At 45.4% G+C, this 24,665-nt stretch overlaps 1 protein-coding gene across 1 annotated transcript in view; it reads right to left on the bottom strand.

Moving 5' to 3' along the window:
• Positions 1 to 2,059: 2,059 nt before the first annotated feature.
• LOC124596668 (fibrous sheath CABYR-binding protein-like) overlaps positions 2,060 to 24,665 on the bottom strand; it is a 153,698-nt gene continuing 131,092 nt past the window's right edge. The window contains exons 4-5 of the mRNA XM_047135887.1: positions 7,299 to 7,431; positions 2,060 to 3,199 (exon numbers count right to left, since the gene is read on the bottom strand). Of these exons, the coding sequence (XP_046991843.1) occupies positions 2,060 to 3,199; positions 7,299 to 7,431 (1,273 nt within the window). The remainder of the gene's footprint in view (positions 3,200 to 7,298; positions 7,432 to 24,665) is intronic.

Here is a 24,665-nt window from a genome sequence, read left to right as displayed (position 1 = left end):
ACGAACACATGCGAATATTCACAAACAAAGCAGAAAAGATACTACACAAACTGGCTAGGCTAAATTCGGAACAATTCAGACTACCCCTGTCAGTGACACGAACATATCATTGCGCTCTCTTCGAGTCAGTACTATGCTTTGCTGCCAGTACGTGGGCCCACAGATTAAATCTCTCAACCAGCAGAACCATTGTACGTCGAGGCCAAAGAAGTGTTCTACTTCGACTAACAGAGGCATTCAACACAACATCAAATGACGCACTATGTGTCGTCATGGGAATCTTCCCCATAGATATCACCATCAGGTACCGCGCAGCAATGTACTGGCTTAGGATGGGGAGAATAGACCAAGTTCGGCAGATCACTGGTGTACCGACTGAGACAACACGCTAACTCAGAACATGGCGAGTGGATACCTGGCAGAGCGAGTGGGCCAACAGCGACAAGGGCCGCCGTGTATACAACTTCTTCCCTGACATCCGGGAAAGACTAAAACTAAAATATATCGATCCCAGCCGCGGTATGGTACATTTCATCACAGGACATGGCCATTATCCCACGCACCTGTACCGCGTGAGTCTGCAGCGGACTTATAGATGCACATGCGGGGAAGAAGGTTCCCCTGAACATACTGTCTTCTTCTGCGGACAACGCACGAACACAAGACACACAGTACACATAAATCGCCTGAACACACAGAACGAACTACATGCCATAATACGCGACCCGGAAAGGTGGACTGAACTCAACAAACTAACTGACGAAATCTCGAAGATCCAACAAATAGAATACTTACGCAACAGACCCTACCGTTGGCAAGTCGGTCCAGACAGACATCACGATGCCCAGGGGGACACAGATATGATTAGCACCACGAGTGATGAAGAAGAAACAGGTACAGAGCAGGGCACCAACACAGATACTGAAGCGTCCCGCGCGGATGATCCATAGTGTCAACCAAGTCAGCTTCAAAGAACAGAGTGGAACAACCGACAAGAGGTGCACAAATCACACACAATCCTAAAAACAGATTGCACTTTGTATGTAAATAGGTAACAGCATCTCCATGTCTAATAAGAGCTTAAAGCTAGGTACTTCCTTCCTTCTTCCCAAATATTTAATTTCGTTTTGTTTATTAATATCTCACTTGATTTTGTATTAGTTATAAGTATTTCTAATGCTGCACAAAAAAAAGATATCAATTGGATCTAAACAAACAGAGCCCGCCTCCACGTGGCGGGACACGGGCAACGGTGTGAGTGGGGACGGGAGCCGGTGTGGTGTTACTTTCAGTCACTCCGGACCCCGTACCCAGTCACAGCGGCTAAGTGGCAACATACGACCCACCATAAGAAATTAGACGGTGGGTCACAAAATATAAGCAGCTAGTGTCCTTACGTTAGTTAGGTTTAAGTAGTTCTAAGTGTAGGGGACCGATGACCTCAGATGTTGAGTCCCATAATGCTCAGAGCCATTTGAACCATTTGAACTTGTTTGTTCGTTTGATGGTACACATTAACATCACCGCTCGACAGTAACGCCGCTAGAGGGATCAAAACAAATCGACTGCAGATATGTACCTGCGAACAAACGAAAAATAAATCATGTAACTTTATCTTTCAAGATGAAAATGAAAGCTCTGCGACTAAGCCTCGCATTAACTCGTGTTCGTATCTCAGAAAGGTTAAGTTTCCATAACCATGTTTCCTGGACTATTTCCCTCGTTTTAGTGACTACTAAGGCGTCTCAAAATCTTAGAGAGTTTTTCACACGCTGTAGAAACAGCGGAGTGGGAGTGCAGGGTTTGGTTTGGACTGGATTGGTCGCAGCGCGGACACGTGCGGGCAGTACCCCGGCTGTGGTCCGGCGTGCCTCGGCGATTGCACAGGAATGTGGACCGGCCGGCCAGCGCTGCTCACGGCCTTGGCTCTCCGGCCTGCCCGCTGTTGCTGCGGAGTGCGGTCGGACGCCGCACGTTAAGACGCGTAACGCCGATTCACACTTGACGGGACGCCTAAACATTCCAAAATGCATTTCAAATGCCGACGGTCGCATGGACCTCAGTGGAACGAAACTCGGACGGACGCCGGGAAACTCTGACGCCGGGAAACTCTGACGCCGGGAAACTCTGACGCCGGGAAACTCTGACGCCGGGAAACTCTGACGCCGGGAAACTCTGACGCCGGGAAACTCTGACGCCGGGAAACTCTGACGCCGGGAAACTCTGACGCCGGGAAACTCTGACGCCGGGAAACTCTGACGCCGGGAAACTCTGACGCCGGGAAACTCTGACGCCGGGAAACTCTGACGCCGGGAAACTCTGACGCCGGGAAACTCTGACGCCGGGAAACTCTGACGCCGGGAAACTCTGACGCCGGGAAACTCTGACGCCGGGAAACTCTGACGCCGGGAAACTCTGACGCCGGGAAACTCTGACGCCGGGAAACTCTGACGCCGGGAAACTCTGACGCCGGGAAACTCTGACGCCGGGAAACTCTGACGCCGGGAAACTCTGACGCCGGGAAACTCTGACGCCGGGAAACTCTGACGCCGGGAAACTCTGACGCCGGGAAACTCTGACGCCGGGAAACTCTGACGCCGGGAAACTCTGACGCCGGGAAACTCTGACGCCGGGAAACTCTGACGCCGGGAAACTCTGACGCCGGGAAACTCTGACGCCGGGAAACTCTGACGCCGGGAAACTCTGACGCCGGGAAACTCTGACGCCGGGAAACTCTGACGCCGGGAAACTCTGACGCCGGGAAACTCTGACGCCGGGAAACTCTGACGCCGGGAAACTCTGACGCCGGGAAACTCTGACGCCGGGAAACTCTGACGCCGGGAAACTCTGACGCCGGGAAACTCTGACGCCGGGAAACTCTGACGCCGGGAAACTCTGACGCCGGGAAACTCTGACGCCGGGAAACTCTGACGCCGGGAAACTCTGACGCCGGGAAACTCTGACGCCGGGAAACTCTGACGCCGGGAAACTCTGACGCCGGGAAACTCTGACGCCGGGAAACTCTGACGCCGGGAAACTCTGACGCCGGGAAACTCTGACGCCGGGAAACTCTGACGCCGGGAAACTCTGACGCCGGGAAACTCTGACGCCGGGAAACTCTGACGCCGGGAAACTCTGACGCCGGGAAACTCTGACGCCGGGAAACTCTGACGCCGGGAAACTCTGACGCCGGGAAACTCTGACGTCGGGAAACTTATTTGATGATTATTCTTTAATTAGCTTATCTCATTTACACAGGTCATCAGCAGAACGTATTGCTCCCGTACAGATCGCAAAGGCGACCTGAGAAATACGGAGCGCACTCTATACCCGAAATATATGGAAAAATGCCCTAATACGTAGTAAAATGCGAGTACTCGCTGGCATGCACTTCACAGTGGTTTTCAGAATGTAAATGTAAACGTACAATTAGCACACTTATGGTTTGTTAAAATAACCTTAACAATGATGTACTGATATAGCAATACTTCTTGCGTGAAAGGACGTGGTTATGAAATGAAGAAAAGCAGAAATTAAGTGACGCCGAGTCTACAGGACGAGGCGCTCCGAACTGAATGCATGGCCAACGGTCAACGAAACGCAGGGTAGTTGGGCTGAGGGGTCAGGTGTGAGAGCAGCAGATGTGATCAGTGAGGTGCAAACATTATGTCACAGCCCAGCATAAACAAGAGTAGTATAGGGAATAGTAAGAATGTGAAGAAGAAGAAGGGGGAAGAAGAAGAAGAACATAATGCTTTATAACAAGAATAGTTAATGATGTAAAGAACTGCAACTAAGGCCCTACAAACAAGTAGTGAACGTAGTGCTATTGGCTGCCGAAATTGAAATTGTAGAAATACATGGTGCAGAACAAGCAAAAAGAAACTATCCTTGGAGAGATATTTGACGTTTAAGAAAGGGAAGGTGAGAGCAATAATTAAGTAACAAACTCTACCGGAGATCGAGGACACTGTTAGAAGAAATCAGACTCAAAAGGACAAGATTTCCCGAGCCTGTGATCTGGCTGGACTTGAGTCGAATCATCCACAGACGAGAGGAAAAACTTGAGTTAGGCAGTTTGTCACTGAAGAAGTAGTTATCCTAGACGGGCATCACAGTGGAAGGGAATAACGCTTTGAGAAATCAGTATACACATAGCAATAAATATCAGCCGTGGAGACTGGTGTAGAAGCAGGAGGAGGGAGATATCAATGGAGCAGATCAGAGGGTATTCAGAGTTCCGTAGATTCCATACTCAGTATTTTGAGAGCTTAGGTTCCAAGATTAATCAACTAGCATATTACTTCCCGGACTTACATCTCGTTATGACCACTAAGACAAATTAGAGGAGTGTACGGAGAGGGGCTGTTAGACCTTTTTTATGCACCATACAACGTGGTAGCATCCTCCGTCACACAAGAGAACAGAGGTAGCAGCACATGCAGATGTTTAAGAAGGTGCTATAAAAGACGTGATAAGCAGTAATGGGTCTCACTTTATATTTTAAGGTTAGTAACACGCGTTTCAAGGTAGGCCAACGTTATCTAGCCATTATGCAGGCCACGTCACCGTAATGTTTTGTGATAAACACAAAAATTACAATGATCACGACACATGTTTATAAACATGTCCTCTACTGTTCAAGCTGAAGAGCGAAGTCTCCATCGAGAAACAAACGGGTTCAGCAGTGGTTTACAGTGATAGGATTCCGTTACGACATTGTTATTGTCAGAAAGAAATTGAAGACGTATGGGATGAATGGCTTGGAGATGCCGAAGGGCAGGTTCACTCGACTTACTAGAAAGGTTTTACTGTGGACCCAAGTGCCGGCACAGAGCCTGGCCCTCTCTAAGAGCACTAAGGGGTCTCACCGAGCTTCGCGTCCACATCCGACGCACGCATCATCAACAGCGTCGCATGCTCTCGCTTCATGAGACGCTGTGGACGTATTTGGGATTTAATTCAGGTCAATGGCGCAGAGACTGGTATTCAGGGGGGCCCCTCTCGTCCTGTCTGCCGTAAAGGTGAAGGGAAAATTTGTCAACAGCACGCTGCGTGTCCGATCGGTCACCCACCCAAGTAATGGCCACGCCCGACGGTGCTTAACATCCGTGATCTGACGGCAACTGATGTATGCACCTTGCCGGGGACGCTGACGCTATTCTCAGTGAAATTTAAGAACAATTACAGGAGCTGTTCAGCAGAATTAACAGACTAATGAGCACAGAAAATGGACTAGAGTAAACCGGAAAAAGACGAAAGCGATGAGTAGCAGAAATCAGATTAGCGGTAAATTAACAACGAAACTCATGATCACAAAGCGGACGAAGTTAAAGAATTCTGACAGCTCACGACGGACGGAGCAAGGACGACATAAATAGTAGACTAGAAAACGAAAAAGAGGGCATTCATCGCTAAAGGAATTCTGTTTGTGTGAAACGTAAGCCTCAGTTTGATGAAGATATTTCTGTTAATGCTCGATTAGAGTACACTATTGTATGGAAATGAATCATCAATTGTGGGAAACCGGAAAGAGAGAGAATCGACACATCTGTGATTTGATGTTACAGACATGACATTTAAGGGAAGGTTTACTCTCTTTTGGTTCAGAAAATCTGATTTTCTACATTGCATTTTTCGATCCATAAAAGTGTTTAGAATCCACCCCTGAAACGGTTTTTCCGAATACGCAACGGAAATGTTTTTTTATTCGCGGTTGAACAAAAAATGCACGTACCTGAAATTGGCCTCTTTCGGGGGACGAGTTATTGTATCGGTGCTTGGGAGGAAACACACAAAATTCAAATGAAAGTTTGAACGCGTGTGTTTGGAAGTTAGCTCCCAAGCATTTGCATCCTGGTGCGAAGACTGTGGAGATTGCGACTTTCCTGGCAGTGATCCGCTTCAACGAAGGGTATTCAGCAATTCTAAAGACATGACACCGATGGACGTCACACTGGGACTATTTGACGCATTTCGCCAAGCATTCAGACGACCACCGGATTCAAGCGGCCGAAAACCGCTTGTCACCGGCCGTACGAGCGGCTCTGGAATAGCGCAGGATGCCCCAGATCGAGCAGAATGCCGTCTATGAGGACGAGGAAGGACTAGTTTATGGACCCGGAATAGCAGATTGAACGAAAGTTGCATAATATTGCAATTATATGTAGTCAAAAAGTCAAACGCGTTTTTCTCGAAATGACGTTTTTTTTATCGCACGCTATGGTAACTTCCAATCAACTGAACCGATTGGCATGATTCTTTATTTTTCCGACGAAGCTACCTAAATTGTATACGAGTTGTACCACTTTTATTCCGATCCATCAAATATAAATATTTTACTTGGCCGACGAAGTCGAAAAATCGATGGGAAAAACCCTATTTTTTTCAAATGGCCGTCATTTTGTTTCCTATGGTCCAAATAACTTAAGCGAGGTACAACTTCTAAAGAATCTTATATACTTGGGTCACGTCAACTCAATTTTGATTTCAGACGAAGCGGCTGACCTGTCACACATCACGCGTGGCGGTCTACATCGAAATTTTGTTTCGTTCCGATGGCACTTTCGCCTTTGCTCTTCGACATTTCCGGTCGAAAAAATTCCAGTCTGGAGAGTGAATATCAGCAAACATTTTGACCAAATTTCACACAGATATCTATAACACATCCCGAGAAAAAAATTCTCAAAGAACATGTTTCATTCGGCCAAAGATAATAAATCTCCCCGTAAGTGGACTGGCAAGAATATGTGGATAAAAAACAATGATTATATAAGGGGACAGTGAATAATTTCCATAGTACTCGTGGTAAAGCTATTGCAATAGAAAAAATAATTAAGGAAGCTGTCTATGTGCTACTCAGAGATGAAATATAGACCAGCAGACGGAGCGAAATCGTAGAGCCCAGCTTCAAAAGACTGACGACACACACTTAGAAAAATATTGAAAATGGTTCTCGTATACACATTTCGTTCAGCATTTAGCTACAGAGATTAGCCTTGGAGTCCCAAGTACGGAAATTCACACCGAAATGAAACCGTAAAACGCTAGAACAGAGCTGTCCGTCACAGTAAGCGGCCCCGGCAGACGGATCCTCGCATGGAAGCCTCTGCGACAGCGTGCCGACTTGGTGTGGGAGGAGGCAGCGACGGCGCTGCGGGCATTTAAACTTCCGGCCGTCCCTCCCTGACCCGCCCTCATCCTCATCCTCCCACACAGCAGTGCTACCGCGGCGCCTTATTACTCATCCGCCCAAGGTCGCCGCTCTAGCCTCCGGAAGTGACGCGCTGCCTGCCTACCGGAAGTGGATCTGCCCCCGCGCTGCGCAGCTTTTCGCGGTCCTCACACTCCAGCGGCCGCTGCGCTTTCTCGGCGCGCGTACGAGACTTCCACGCCCTAGACCCTCTGATCCTTACCCTCCTCTCCCCTAAACTGCCGCACGAACGTCAAAATGTACAAGAATCCCACGACAGATTCCAACGGATACACCACACACCGAACATAATGACTCCCCAACTGTTGAAGGACCTTCTAAGTGGTTGGCAACATGTGCACGGTCTCTACACAGATTAATCACGTATTACAGATGGGGTTGGAAGCGCGTATATCGACAGACAAAGTGTTCAAATCCAGCACCCCCCCCCCCCCCCCCCTACCGCCAAGCCTCGTTATTTACAGCGGAGCTCACTGCAATTCTAGAGGGTCTTGAATATACTGATGATGGTTCAAATGACTCTGAGCACTATGGGACTTTACAGCTATGGTCATCAGTCCCCTAGAACTTAGAACTACTTAAACCTAACTAACCTAAGGACAGCACACAACACCCAGCCATCACGAGGCAGAGAAAATCCCTGACCCCGCCGGGAACTGAACCCGGGAACCCGGGCGTGGGAAGCGAGAACGCTACCGCACGACCACGAGATGCGGGCTATACTGATGACTATATCTATATATATATATATATATATATATATTCTTCTGTCAGACTCGCGATCAGCTTTAATGTTCATACGGAATCATTTAATCAATAGCATAATCACGTGGTATAGGCCATCAATTTGACTGAAACAAGAGAAAGGGGAAGGGAGGATGATACACAAAGTATCCTTCGCCACACACCATAAGATGGGTTCAGGAGTATAGACGTAGATGATACCTTGAGAATTTTGTACCGGGCCCCTCAAATGTCCCAAAATCATAGCGTAAACATAGCGCAACAGCTACGTACAAACACGTTTAAAGCAATTGCTTTGAAATACGTAGTTTATACTCACTCCAGCACACGGTGTGTTTGAGAGCACGGGTATTTTCTCCGTTGCGTTTCTTGTATTTGTATTTCGTATTCCTGGAGAGCAAGAGGACGAAAGTTATTGCTTTGATATTGAAGACAATAACCTTTTTAGGAGGTCGGCAAAAAAGAAAAAATCTTCTCTGCACTATTTCCATTTGTTTGCTATTTCCTTACGTAATTTGAACTGTGAATACTATAACGCACGTTCCGTGTGTAAAAATCCCCACTGGCAGCTTCTCAACCCTCTCCCACTATTACTGTATCCCTTGATTAGGTTTTTTAGGCCTGAAAGCAAATGGGACACACTGTACTCTGATCGTCATCCATTTGACACTTACTGCTGGATAAAAGCCGCCTCTCCATGCACTATGACCAGTGATGTGTGTCCATCTTTGCTAACCATCTTCCATACTGGCGCCGTTTCTGTCTTTTCTTATTTCTCGGAATGCAGCGAAGAACTTTCTTGGACTATGTATCACCCTTTCAGCATCCCACCTTTCCCTCTCACATCAAATGTATACCCATTAAGGTCATAATTACGGTTTTTATATCACCGTGTTTCCTGTTTTTCCAAGTAATTCCTAACGTCAGTTTCTACATTTAACAACCTTCAGCTTTTTGGATGCTTTTAGCATTAAATGTACGTTTCTCACCGTCATATGCAAAAACCGTTGATACATACTATTCGTAAATTCCCGTTTATGCACATGTCGGCTGCTCCTTTTTAAATAACGCTATGTAGTCTATCACAAGCATCCCAAGAAAATTTTATTTTCTGTTTATTTCTTTCATTGTCCATCCCGTTACTGTACTAGATACCAGAGCTCGTCAGTTATTTCTGTAACTGTCTTTTCTGTTAATTTACACTGATCACTTTTCCATATACAGATAATTTTAGTCCTATTTTTTAACAGTTGTAGCCACGGATTTTTTCCACGCATTGAGTGGTCCTTCATTAATATGTCACTTTCACTTTCGTTCATTGTACGAAACAAACATTGAGTTTCCAGCTCTCGGAGGCTCTCAATGTTCTTCTAATGAAAAAAAACAAATCAAAAATCTCAGAGCACATGTAGAAAAAAATTCAGACCTCAAATATGGATTTCAATTGTGATATTATATAGAACCAAGAGCCCGTTTTAATAAAGAGACTCCTTAAACGGTCTGCGATCTTTTTTTCCCTTCGAGTAACAGTGTAGATAGCTTACTATTTTTCATTCATTACGACATGTTTGGTGGACTCCCACCTTAATCAGATACTGTAATTAGGAGCAAAATAACAGAACAACAGTAAGTGTTACACAAACATTACCAGTCAACTGAAATGTGTGTAGCCACCGATCTTCATTCGAAGACTGAACTGCGCCAGATGTAACCAAAGGGGCTCGCCGAACACTGTTGATGAGGAACTTCTGCATTTGCGTGTACTACACACTCTTTACAATCCGCAGTTGACTTTACTAGACACGTGCGGGAGAGGGAGAGGGGGGAGGGGGGAGAGATACTCGTCCACAAGCCCGAGTCTAGATTAGAGAAGGGTATATTCAGCCTTCAGCGTATTCGATTCGTTGATTTGTTTTATACTATGCATCTGTTGGGCAAAACCTACAATACCCTGATTTTTCTGGCATTGGGATGTGACTGTGCCTTGGTCTGCCTGAGAATGTGATGGCAGACACACTCATTGTCAATGTTCCAGTCAATCACGTCTGACCACCGACCATTTCAAGAGATGACCGCCGCACTGTGTACCAGGCGTCATAACCTCTTCACATACGCGCCTGCCATCCACGTAAGGGGCACTGTGTGTCATCGCGCACCATTGACCAGAAAATAAGAGCAGCCGGGTTAGCGAAGTGCTATAACATACGTAGGCTGCCGTCGACACAGCAACAAAAACTGATGTGTTTGGAATGCTGTAGTGGCCGAAAAGCACGGACTGCAGCTGAATCGCAGTTCTGTACTACCTACGATGACCATCGTTGGTAGAATGGGACTACTTCTCTCCAGATGGCCGCCATATTTGGCAATGTTTTGATGAGGCACAGAGCTGTTACGCCTAGAGTTTTTGTGGGGAAACTATGGTGTATCTAATAGTGATTGAGAGAGCTCTGCGTCCTCATGTGTTACCTATCATGTAACAATATCGTGCTGACATTTTCCAACAGGACAATGCTCGTTCACACATGGCACGTGTTTCTATGAACTGTCTGCATGATGTTGAGATACTCCCGTGGCTAGGAAGACAGACATATGTCCTCCATAGAACATGTGGGGGACTAGCACAGACGTCAACTACGTCCCAGTGCCAGCATCTAGGACATCGAGGACAAGTTACAATATCTGTGAGCCATCGTGTCTCGACAGCTGTATCACGCCCTTCCCCATCCATTGAGTGCAGGCATCCAGCCAGGCCAGAGGGTGTACAGCGTCGTACTGAGAAGTGGGCTCATACTGCCCAAGTTGCAAATTTTTGTAATTGCTGCAGTAACATCACATATCCAATCAACTCATGAAGTTCGATACAGTTTACAACTTCCTTTGTGAGTGCTTTACTTTTTTTAACAGTCAGTGTATATTAAACAAGAAACAAAATAACGGTTTCCTCTTGGAACTTTCACGTGACGAAAAATTCGTTTAGATTTCTTTAAACACTTATGAAATAAATGGAGTGTTACATCTCATGCATATAAGACGTAGCTGGTGATAATGCTACACTGTCGAAAAAAAAATTACTACAACCTTTTTGAGGTTTCCATTTCGTTCATGATCTACTGTTGCAACAGTGCATATGGAGTACATGAAACAAATTTACATATCAATAGCACACGCGGTTCTGAGGTACGAGGTATCGACCTTTGCTGAAACACCAATATTAGCAGCTGGTGTAGCCTCCACGCGTGGCAATGCAGGCGCTGACTCTGACATCCAGTCGATCGCACAGATGGCGAATACTGACCCGTGATACGTTATTCCACGCCTGACCGACCTGTTCACGTAGTTCTGTAAGAGTTGTTGGTTGACAGGTCGCAGGAGTCACTTCTCGTCCCCATCACATCCCACACGTGCTCGATTCGAGACAAGTCTGGATATCGTGCTGGTCACGGAAGTTGCTGCACGTCTTGCAGAGGACGTTGATATTCACTTGCAGTGTGTGGGCTAGCATTATATTGTTGGGACAACGCATCGCCTTCCGTTGGAATAACAGTAAAAGAATGGGTGTAACAACATTCTGCACGTACCGAGCGTTGGTTGGGCGCTGATGACCACGCTGTTTAGCGCCCGAAAACCTCAAACCACACACACACACACACACACACACACACACACACACACACACACACACACACACACACACCGAGCGTTGGTCACCGTCCCCTCCGGAAACAAGTTGTAGCTTGTCGCATCCCCGAGTATAAGCCATCTGTTTGGGCCAGTGTGTCTCGGACGAATACACTCTACGAGACACACTCACTGGGTCTACGTTATACGGGCAGACAACCATCACAAACATGCAGGCAGAATCGGCTTTCGTCGTTGAAGAGCACAGCGCGCCATTCCATCTTCCAAGAGATCCTCTGTCGGCACCTGTCGAACCGTGCACGCCGATGCTGTGACGCGAGTCGAAGACAGGCTAGAGGTGTGCACGCCCTTAGTCTCATTGCTAAGAACCGGTTCGTAACATTTCGTCTGGGTTCACAGGCCCTCGTACATCTACATCTACATTTACACTCCGCAAACCACCCAACGGTGTGTGGCGGAGGGCACTTTACGTGCCACTGTCATTACCTCCCTTTCCTGTTCTAGTCGCGTATGGTTCGCGGGAAGAACGACTGCCGGAAAGCCTCCGTGCGCGCTCGAATCTCTCTAATTTTACATTCGTGATCTCCTCGGGAGGTATAAGTAGGGGGAAACAATATATTCGATACCTCATCCAGAAACGCACCCTCTCGAAACCTGGACAGCAGGCTACACCGCGATGCAGAGCGCCTCTCTTGCAGAGTCTGCCACTTCAGTTTGCTAAACATCTCCGTACCGCTATCACACTTACCAAATAACCCGGTAACGAAACGCTCGGCTCTTCTTTGGATCTCCTCTATCTCCTCCGTCAACCCGACTTGGTACAGATCCTGCACTGATGAGCAATACTCAAGTATAGGTCGAACGAGTGTTTTGTAAGCCATCTCCTTTGTTGATGGACTACATTTTCTACAGACTCTCGCAATGAATCTCAACCTGGCACCCGCCTTACCAACAATTAATTTTATGTGATCATTCCACTTCAAATCGTACCGCACGCATACTCCCTGATATTTTTCACAAGTAACTGCTACCAGTGTTTGTTCCGCTATCATATAATCATACAATAAAGCATTGTTCCTTCTATGTATTCGTATCTGTGCTGTGGTTGTTACACAGGTGTACTAATCTTTTTCCGGTAGTCCCCCCCAATATATATATATATTGTGTGTGTGTGTGTGTGTGTGTGTGTGTGTGTGTGTGTGTGTGTGTGTGTGTTTATCCTAACAGACTGATTGTATCAACCATGAGAGAGCGGGCATGTAATACGATGCTGGAATCCGCATAGAACCGATCGCTGCTTGTAGACGGAAAGCAGACGCTGCAAGCTAGCTATGCTATGCTGCAAACACTCGTTGCGTCACCATCACAATACAGGACGTCACGGCCCTGCACAGTAAAGAACAGAATAGCAGTCAGCGAGAGGCTGCAGCTCCTGCAGCTGAGACGTGACCCCGCATGCTGACGACACAAAACGCGCTGGGGCGCCGAGCTGCGAACCAAGTTGGCAGCCAGTGTGGGGGAGTCTCAGTACTCTAGAGGATCCCCTACTGATGTCCGCCATGCGAAACGCGGCGACAGCAGAGGCAAGCTCTGCATACTAAGGGGAAGTTGCTGTCCATGGCTCGCCTCCTCAACGCCTGTAGTACAGCTGCCAACGGCGACCCCTGGGGCAGCCCACTCACTGGTGTGAAATTCTTAGAAACTTGTGTGTTTACGTCTGCATATTCTGCAGACTCCGCAAGCGACTTTCCGATAAGTGGCCGGTTAAGTCCTGTGATCGACTGTCGGACTGCCGGGAAAGGGTCCGATGCCACATTATGGATGGATGATATACACCGATGTGCTACTAAAAACAACTGAAAGTACAGTTATGTAAATTGAAGGTGGAGAGGGGAGAAAAGAAGGGAAAGGGAACGAACTACTGATGTCAGTTCGTTCCGGACTTTATGCAGAATCAGCAGCGACGAGTGAAAATGTGTACCTGACTGGGATTCGAACCTGCTTACTAGGCAGCTGCGTTGACCACTGCGCCATCCGGACACGATGTTCAACGCAAATGCGCGGGCTGTCTTTGCACGTCTCTCGGTCGACCCACATTCCCACCGAACGCCACCTGCCCGTAGTCCCCGTTCGTGTCCTCCATGCTAGCTACTATGAGATTCCCGAGTGAACGTAATTGTGCATTCGCACTGAACCTGATGCATTCATATATGTACAATGTAGATGCAACGGATGTGTTGTCAGAGCTCTGATTTACTCGATTCACATTTTTAAAAAATTAATCTATGCATTTGCTGGGTGAATCTACTTATAGGTTTCTCTCTCTTAAATCACTTTTAGAGGGCGCGACTGTGACACAATCCCAATCTGAAAATCCAAGAAAAATAAATGAAGAGATGGTTCCATTATGGCCTGACCATCATAAAGTATTTCACGGTATTGGAAGAGTAATGAATCTGATGATTCTCAGAGAAACTAACTTTCAATCTGTCCGAGAACTCCTGTAGGAGGACCAAGCAAAAATCCATTGAAAATTGGAAAGATTATTCCACACAGTTTTCAGAATTTTATGAAGTCGCCTGCAAATATGCAAGAATGAGTAGCACACCTGTCCTTTCGGTAGACTACTTTCACTGAAGGCGGAAGTTTTTAGAGCAATAACGAAATTGGTTGAACGACAGAAGACAGACTGCAAATGTTTTTGTAAAAAAAAAACAGGAAAGAAACAATGGCACTCTCGAAAAACTGTTTTTGTTATAGCTGTCTTTGTAATTTCTACTAAAAGGTTTTGAACACTATGACAGTAACAGTTTTCTTTCAGTTTCAGACATATCCAAATCATATTCAGTCATCAATCACAACATTTGACGGGTTTGATTCCACAGGGAAACAGTTGTAACCAGCGACTGCATTCACTGCAAGCAGTAAAGGGTACGGCAGTCAACCGCATATGATATTTGTTCCGTACCTGGATTTCGGCCCTACTGTGTGGCCATCTTCAGTGCCGTAAACGTGAGTTGAAACATTAAAAACACTTGGATACGCTCATAGTGCCATTCATGTTGGAGGTTGGGTTCATGCTTTCATGTTTTTGTCTTTTACTACTTGTAACAATATATATATTGAAAACGTCGATGTAATTTTCGACGCATTGTCATAAAACTAATGACACCAGCCGATATAGTACATAAAAAAAGTATTTTTATTGCTAAATAAGAACATTTCCTGACATTCAGCAAAATTATATTCATTTGGTCACGACGCGGCGTTCGGGTTCTTAGCCATCTTCAGAAGACCACTGAATGTCGCAGACAGACAATGACGTGCGACTTACACAGATGTTACTTACATTTATTTACAAAAAGAAAAAATACTGATATGCAGAGCGTTCGAATAGGAAATTATTCATTTCTTTTGTAACGCTGCAATAATTACATTAACTTATGAAGAAAAACATTCTTTCGTCGAGATACATTTAACAACTGATGAAAAATAATTTTGAATTTACAATTTCAATCTATTGTTAGTAACTGAAGCTTCATTTAAAAGAGGGGAAATATTTTCAAGAACAATTTAAAACAAAACTTCTAAGTATTGGTTCAGATATGTGTTTATGGACTGGTGCCATTCGAGAATTATACAACGTTCGTGCTCCAAACGTAAGAAAATTCACTTCACAATGGAAGTGTGAGGCTCTTCTACAAACTTCTCGCGCCGTAATATAGATATCAGCAGAAAGACACACTTATTTAGCATTTACGGAATAAACATAGCTACTAATAGAGTAATCCTAAGTTCCCAGCACCCACACAGCCACAGTATCTGTTCCACTCAAGTCTCCAAACTGCAGGAAATGGATTGCAGTTCTGCCCTGGTTGATAATGTAGCACGAAAAAAGAAAATGCATAAAATTACACCATCTCTGCATGCAGACCAACAGGAACCAGTAAGTAGTTACAAAAGCGGGCCAACAAATGGTTCAAATGGCTTTAAGCACTATGGGACTTGACATCTGAGGTCATCAGTCCCCTAGACTTAAAACTAACCAACCCAAGGACATTACACACAACCATGCCCGAGGCAGGATTCGAACCTGCGACTGTAGCAGCAGCGCAGGTCCGGACTGAAGCGCCTAGAACTGCTCGGCCACAGCGGCCGGCGTGGGCCAACATCCCGTATACTACAATATTTCAGATAATCTCGGTGAACAGTTGAAGCCTCGCAACATGACTCCTGCATTTTGTAATACCAACAGCATACCAAAATTTTTATTCAGCAGTAAAGACAAACTGCAACCATTGGCACAGAGTGGTGTATATAGAATCGCATGCAAGCAATGTGAGAAAGTGTTTACTGGTCAGTCGTAAGATTATCTAAAAAGAAAGAAACTGGGAAAGATTCACTTTTTGCCTATCTTCTTTTAACGACTCATATGATGCAGAATGCGAAGTTTTACATTCTGTAAGGAAAAGCAGTAAGATGACCCCACTGGAAATGAACTAACGTATGACACCGAGTGCCAGCTTAGAATTTAAATGATCAAATTTAGTTTCCTCTCCCCTTCTTTTACATGAAATTTTAATTGTAAATAACAGATAGAAATTGTAAACTCAGAATTATTTTTTATCGACTGTTGAGTGTATCTTCACAGAAAACTATTTCTTTTTCAACTAATTTAATCATTCCTGCCAACGGCCTTGCCGCAGTGGTAACACCACTTCCCATCAGATCACCGAAGTTAAGCGCTGTCGGGCTTGGCTATAACTCGGATGGGTGACCGTCTGCGTCTGCCAAGCGCTGTTTGGAAGCGGGGTGCACTCAGCCCATATGAAGGCAATTGAGGAGCTGCTTGCCCGAGAAGTAGCGGCTCTGGTCCGGTAACTGACAACGGTCCTCACCTAGTGACGCCTATGGGCTAACGATTACACGGCGGTCGGTCGGTACCGTTGGGCCTTTCGAGGCCTGTTCGGACGGGGTAACCGTTTCTGCATGACAAAAAAAATAACATTTCCCGATGTGAACATTCTGCATGTCATCATTTTTCATCTTTTGTGCAGTTATATGTGTCAGTCGCTAGTGATTTTACCGTATTTGCGGCACTGAGTTGTCACCTAACACAGTCTGAGAAGCTGAAAGTTGGTTTGAGACCAAACAAATTAAATTTTCGAAAATGAAATTTTCACTCTGCATCGGGAGTGTGCGCTGATATGAAACTTCCTGGTAGATTAAAACTGCATGCCAGACCGACACTCAATCTCGTGACCTTTGCCTTTCGCGGGCAAGTGCTCTATCGACTGAGCTACCCAAGCACGACTCACGACCCGTCCTCACAGCTTCAATTCTGCCAGTATCTCGTCTCTTACCTTCCAAACTCCACAGAAGCTCTTCTGAGAAAGGCGAAGGTCCCGAGTTCGAGTCTCGGTCCGGCACACAGTTTTAGTCTGCCAGGAAGTTTCAAACTAAATTTTGTAGAACGTTTTTGCACGACATCAGGAGATTAAATTTATTTTGTCATGAACCGGATTTCGGCTTCTTTAGCTATCTTAAGGTGAAAAATGAGTCACCAACACAGATACAATGACATGCGACACCCACATATATTACTTATACAGAAGATACAAAAATGACGACATGTAAAACGTTCACTTAGGAAAGCCTTATGTTATTCAGTCTATTATAATTGTGTTCCGCCAAACACCGAAGTAAAGTTCACTTAATGTTCTCGCACTCCGTGCAGCTGGTGGCTCAACAGTACCATTAGAAGTGTTCTGCCGTACCAGTAAGTTTAGTTTTCTACGCCAACAAACTATATTATTGTTAACAGAACGAAAAACCAATCCACGTTGCAAATATTTTATTTTTCATGCGTTGCCTAGTTTCGGGCCGAGACCCACTTTCGAATCAACGTATAGTCGAAAAAGGCATTTCCGAATATTTCAACAAAGTCAGCTTCCAACTTTGTTATGTTGATTTGAAATCGGATGTCGGCCCGAAACTAATTATCGATTGAAAAATAAAATACTTGGAACTTGAAATGGTTTTTCGTTCTATTGCTGCCTCAAATTACTCCAGCATGCTGGAAGTTCGTGTATTATTGTTATTCAGACTGGAAGCCTGGCTTGCACACCTAGAACGGCCCCCGTCGTCGGCTACACAGTGAGTGCGGGCCTCCTGGCTCCCCCTGGAGCAGAGGGTGGGGTGGGGGGGGGGGAGGAGGTGGGGAACACAGCGGGGCTCAGTGCCGCTTGGCGTTGGCGTCCCGGCGTCGGCGCACAGCCGGGCAGCCATATCGCTTTCCCGGCGTGGGCGGCGCGAGCAACCCGATCCCGATCAAATGCGGCCGATGTAAACACCCAACCCCGGCCGGCTCTTTCCGATACGGAGGCCGAGCGCAGCCGGTGAGCTGTCGAGGTTTCACCTCCCAGTGTGCGTCGGTCTGGGGGGGGGGGGGGGGGGGGCGAGACGTCCGTGTCACGGTCGACTAGGTCCTTAACCGCGTCCAGAAGGCCAGGCACACTTCATTGAAAAAATAATCCTGCACAATCATTTGGTGAGTGACGAAGAAGGACTGCAGTTTAACGACAAATCGACGACGAGGACGTAAGATGGTTCAAATGGCTCTAAGCACTATGGGACTTAACATCTGAGGTCATCAGTCCCCTAGACTTAGAACTACTTAAACCTAGCTAACCTAAGGACATCCCACACATCCATGCTCGAGGCAGGATTCGAACCTGCGACCATAGTAGCAGCAAGCTTCCGCACTGAAGCTCCCAGAACCGCTCGGACACAACGGCCGGCAGGACATAAGATATTGGCTGAAAGCTCGTATGGAAAACAGTTACTTAAGAGAATCAGCCACGTCCTTTTCGAAAGAACTAGCCTACAGTTTGTTGTAATGTGTGTAGGGACAGCAAAGACGACCTCAAATCTGGATGGCGGTATCGAGATTTCGAGCACGCTACTCCTGGATTCTAGCCTGGTGTATACACCAATGCACCACCTGGCTCAGTCTAGCATGTGAAAGTTCGGATCAGGTAGCATCTCAGCCGTTTTTGTCCAATAGAACTTAACGTGGCTCAAACTAATGCCACGTTTGACAGGCATCAACGATTACTATGTACATACACATGCAACAGCACATGTGCGCTTTTTTTTTCCTTCAGAGAAGGAGCAGCTTCAATAGAACTTGCTACACGAATCAGTCACTACCCGGAAAACAACGAGTGCACATACTTATGATCGCTCCAAATACGGGTGGCAAATAAGTGTACAATCCTCAGTACGAATTCTGAGAATTACATCGTACGTTTGTTGCTCACGGAGCAGGTGTCTTAATATGAAATTGTTTTAAATTAAGCAGCATTCATGAATCTATGAACATACTTCTTCCGTTTTGCAGCAACCGTGAGACAAAACGGCATGAGACGAGACGAGACGGAAGAGGGAAGAGCAGGTGGAAACACTGCCAGAAAGGGCTTCCGCCCAAAATAAGCAATGGACTGCAGTCCAGTACTCTTAACCGCGTGCTATCTCGAACAAGCGCGTGAAGCTTGCAGAGAAATTTTGACCATTTATTTTGAAGGCCTGCAAACGAAAGAATGAAATTTGAGGTTTAACGTACGTCGATGTACAGGTCTTTAGAAACGGAGCTCAAGTACGAATAGTTCTCCTATTGTCGTCCTCGTCTTCATTTCGAAGAATGGTTTGACGTAGTAGTTGACGCTTCTCTATCCTGAGTACTACTTTTCACCTCTGCATAAACTAATGTCATCCACATGCATTTTAACCTGCTTTCTACTGTCGAGCGTTGCTCAATATCTACAATTCCCCCACGCAGCCCCCGTCCCCTTCTACGATCCACTATTCAACTGACCACTCCTCCATGCCTCCTAAGCTTTCCTATGAATATGAATCTACTTTTAAGCGAATTCTCCCACAAATTTCTTTTCTCAATTATTCGATTACGTACGTCCTCACTAGTTATCCGAACTTCATCTCTCACCATTAGCATTCTTCTGTACCACCGGATTTCAAAAGTTTGAACGCCATTCCTGCCCTACCTGTTTATTGTATAATATTCACTCCCTCTGACGGGCTCCTAGTGAAATACCTTCAGAAAGAGAGTTCATAACACAATCTTGCTATTTCGAGTCTGCAGTTTGGATGCTCTGTACTTCTGCGTTCGTCAGACACTTCGCTATCCAAATGGAAAACTTATCTACTACTTATAGTATATTATTTCTTGTTACAGTTTTATCAGCGTCACTTGATTTAATGTGGCGGAATTCCAGTGCTCTTTATGCCTTTCGATGATGTTTCCTTAATATCTGTTTTCATTCTATTCCGTCCAACTGGTTTTCCAACTCTTTTCCCGTCTCTGGCGGAATTACAGTGTCATCGGCAACCTGAGAGGTGTTTTTTTCAGTTCTTGAACTTTAATCCTCTCTACAAATTTCTCTTTGGTTTCTTTCAGAACTTGTTGAATGTACAGACTGAAAAATATTTGTGATATCATGTATCGATACCAACCTACCAGCGTCTCAGAGTTGGCAATGGAATAAAAATATTCCATCGACTGTAACGTAGCGAGTCAATACGCAATAGCATTGATTGCAGTACGGCTCGTAGCTTTGGAACCGTTGACGGGGGTAGAAACAGCCGCTTGTATCTTAGCGTGACTCATTCGCACCTGTCGCTTGCCTATCCATGGGAAGCGGTACCTGTGTAAATTCGAGCGACAGAATATTCAAGCCCCTAAGAATCTAAATAAACTATATTATATATTATTCAATTAAGTTAAAAGTAAATATTCTGCCCTTTGTTATTAAAAAGAAGATTTTTACATAATCTCATCTTTCAAGCTGGCATACTTTCAGAGCTAGAGGAAGCCACCCCAAACCGACATTTGTAACATTAAAGTTAGTTTTTCTTTTAGTATCATTTGGAAGACGACTATTGTGGTCGTCTGGGATTTATTTATTTATTTATTTAGCGTATGGCTATACATGCAACATTAATACATCAAGTGTTAGACATTAAAATCTTATAACAATCATAAATATAATTTATGTTTATATTGGTCAGTTAAAAGGTTATATCTAGGTTTGAGATCCATTCTAGCGCCGATGGGGATGCCTCCAGGAAGTCGGACCATTTCCCTGCATATGCTCGCAAGGAACATTCATCATGGATGTGTTGGATCGTCTGTCTAGGGGCACCGCAGTCGCATTCTGGTGACATCGCTCTTCCCCATTTGTGTAGTGAATCCGCACACCTGCCATGTCCAGTACGTATTCGATTTAATGCGGACCATGTTTTCCGTGTTAGTTCCATTCCAGAGATGTTGCAGTTATAGCTCTCAAACCAGGTCTGTAGTTGGTCATTTGTCTTTTGGTTCCAATCTAGTCTCCATTGTTTCATGAGGTCATAGTTATTATTTTGAAGCTGCTCAGCTGTGCGTATGGGTGGCTTTCTTGATTTCAATCGAGTGTGTCGCAGTTGTGAGAATTCTTCTTTAATTGGTAGTTCTGGTTTTGTCTCAATCTTTCTGAATTCGCGCAGTAGGGCCGCTTTTCTACGCAGGTCCGGGGGCAGTATATTACATAGCACCGGTAACCAGTACGTGGGCGTTGATTTAACAGTTCCAGAAATCAACCTCATTGTGTTATTTAATTGCCTGGCAATGTGTTTGGTGTGACAGCTATTAATCCAGACTGGAGCGCAGTACTCAGCCACAGAGAACACTAAGGCGATAGATGAGGTGCGTAATGTTTTTGCGTTAGCTCCCCAAGTAGTAGCGCTAAGTTTTTGGATGATGTTATTCCGTGTTCCAATTTTTGCAGTGGTGTTCTCCAGATGTTTTCGGTAAGAAAGAGTGCGATCCAATGTTATACCTAAGTACTTTGGAAACTTATTATGTTTGAGGTTGGTGTTTCCGAGTTTTATGTTAATAATTTCATTTGCCATTTTGTTATTAAGATGGAATGTAGATACTTCAGTTTTGTTAGGGTTTGGCTTGAGTCTCCATTTCTTGAAATAATTGTATAGTATTTCAACGTCATTATTAAGGACTTCCTCTGTATTGAAGAGATACTTGTCTCTGGTAGCCAGTGCTACGTCATCCGCATAGCAAAATTTTCTTGACTGTGTTTGGGAGATCTGCTATATAGAGGTTAAACAGAAGAGGGGCCAATACGGAGCCTTGCGGAAGCCCGTTGTTAATAAGTTTTGATTTGCTTGTCTTTCCGTTTAGGGTGACCTGGAAGGTTCTATTACTCAGCATATTATGTATTAAGGATGTTAGAATCTGGCAAGGAATCACTCTTAAGAGTTTGTAAATTATTCCATCTCTCCAAACAGTATCATATGCAGATGTTAAGCCTAGAAATATAGCACTTGTTTTCAATTTCTGCTGAAAGCCAGCCTCTATGTAGGGTGTTAATGCCAGAACTTGGTCACAGCAACTACGGCCAGGTCTGAAGCCTGCCTGTTCTATAGATAAGTTCTCCATAATAATGCCGCTAATTCGATTATGGACAAGTCGTTCGAGAAGTATGTATGTACAGCTAAGAAGTGCTGTTGGTCTGTAGCTTAGCGGTTGGTCTGCTGGTTTCCCTGGTTTCAGCAAAGCTATTATTCTTGCCTTTTTGAATTCTCTAGGGAGATGGTTTGTAGTCGAAATGTTCGAAAAGAAATTTGCCAGCCATTTGACTACGTTCTTTCCAGCGTAGGTTAGAAATTCTGGATGTATGTTGTCAAAACCTGGGGCTTTGCCCGGTTTCATATCCTTGAGGGCAGTAATGACATCATCCTCAGTGAATGGTCTGGAAAGCTCTGATATATTTGGAGTATTCTTTTTTAGTGTTCTGAGTTCGCGCTTAATCATCCTGGTATGTGGTTTGTCTCTCGGAGCTCTTGACATTTCGACTATGTTATTTGCAATTTTCTCTGGTGTTATGGTTGGATTTTTCTGGGCTGGTCTTGTCGTACCTCCGAGTTTACGTAACAAACTCCATGTCTTCCTACTTGATTGAGTGAAATTCAGTTGTTTCAGTCCATCGTTGTCTTCTTGCGGAATCTAGATTGTGGAGGAGGTCATCAGCTATTTCTTGGTCACCACTACTAGTAAAATCCTCATATAGCTGATGGCATTTTGCATCCAATCCTGGGATGTATTCTTTTCGAAACCCCCTAGGGATGTGTTTTTTAGCTGTGGTAATTATAGCTTTCCTGAAACGATCGTAGCCTTTAGGTAGTGACGGTATAAACCGGATGCATTTATCAAGGTCCGCTGAATACTCCCAGTCAGCTTTTTGGAAATTCCATCTAGGTCGAGAGAAGGACCGTATCAGGGGTATAGTGACACCGATGTCTAAAAAACAGGCCTATGCCGGCTGTGTGGGAAATCTGTGGCAACCCTTCTATGTATAGGCACTGGTTTTCCCTCGTTATCGGTAGTTACAAAGCAGAGGTCCGGATTGTAGTCCCTGCGCCAGGCGGCCGAGTGGAATGTGCCCCTCTCCTTGGCATCGAATATAAGATGTAGATTGTTCTCGTCGGCCCATTCCACCAGCGCTTCTCCATGTTCATTATTTTGGGTGTATCGCCACATTTCATGACGGCTATTAAAATCACCGGCATATATCGTTGGGTGTTCATGTACGGTAGTACAATACTTGGCCAGATTTGGTTTGGTGGTTTGTTGACATTTATAAGTCTTATGTTGTCTACTTTTATATCAACAACATGGATGTTGTTTTCTGTGCTTGTGGACAGCAGGTGTGCATGTTCAATATCGGATCGGGCATATGTAGCGGTGCCATAGGCGTGATGATATGTTGCGCCTATTTGTTGGAAGCCTTGAATACGTCCTCTTCTTTGTAAGTCTTCCTGCGAGTCGGTATGTGTTTCCTGAAGGAGTACCACATCGATGCTATTGTCCAATAGAAACTCTGAAAGATATTCAGATTTGGATCGACTAATTCCCTCAATATTTAGCTGGCAGATCCGGACTGATGGTCCCAATCTTCTAGTCGGATGGTTCCCAAAGAAATCGTTCGTTTGGTCACTTCGTTGCATGTTTGAATTACCAGGAGATCCCAAAGGATAGTCTGGTAGCCAAGTTTGTAGACTATTTAGCCGCGATATAATCACGTTGCCCGTCTGGGATCAGGTGAACCCAATGCAGCAAACTCGCTGAGTCACGCCTCTGAACTACGAGCGCCCTCTGCTGCGGCGACCACTGTGTGTTTAGTTCAGAAAGCCTTATCCTTGCTGCTACTGTATTAGCAGGCCTCTATTTCTTGCTACATTATTTGGTTCAAATGGCTCTGAGCACTATGGGACTTAACTTCTAAGGTCATCAGTCCCCTAGAACTTAGAACTACTTAAACCTAACTAACCTACGGACATCACACACATCCATGCCCGAGGCAGCATTCGAACCTGCGACCGTAGCGGTCACGCGGCTCTAGACTGTAGCGCCTGAAACCGCTCGGCCACACCGGCCGGCTGCATTATTTGTCACGAGTCTTCGTATACGTGAGAAATACAAGTTAAGTAAATCTCCTGTTTACTGTGTTAACGTGCTCGCTAAACATTTCTGCTCCTATCCAGGTTTCCTATCACTAATGTTGCCACATCACTCACTAGCCAATCTCTGCCTACCGTTGTATATGAAGTCGTACAGAACCGTATAGGGAGTAGAGTATAACACTGTCTCCTTGCTTTGTCAAGTACTGTCTCACTTCCATGTCCCTTGCCCCTTGTAAATGCACTCTTTCTTTAAATGTACCGACTTCTTCCGTAGAATGGTGGGGAAGGAAAGCAGTCACGTCCTTTTCGAAGAGATCATGCTGGAATTTGCTTTAAGCTGTTTAAGGAAACTATGTTAATTGTTTTATCGGGAAGGCCGGACAGGGATTTGAAACGTCGTCCACCAGAATGCGAGACAATTACCTTAACCATCGCGTTACGCCGCTCGCTGACTTGCAACCCTGGTACCTGTTACGCTGACGCCGTACTTCCGCAACGGGACAGGAGGAATCAGAGATGTTGGGGCAGCAGC

The sequence above is a fragment of the Schistocerca americana genome, chromosome 1 (genome assembly GCF_021461395.2).
Source record: "Schistocerca americana isolate TAMUIC-IGC-003095 chromosome 1, iqSchAmer2.1, whole genome shotgun sequence".
In the NCBI taxonomy this organism is placed as follows: domain Eukaryota; kingdom Metazoa; phylum Arthropoda; class Insecta; order Orthoptera; family Acrididae; genus Schistocerca; species Schistocerca americana.
The sequence above is the reverse complement of the archived record's forward strand: the minus strand, read 5'-3'. Positions and strand labels throughout refer to the sequence as shown.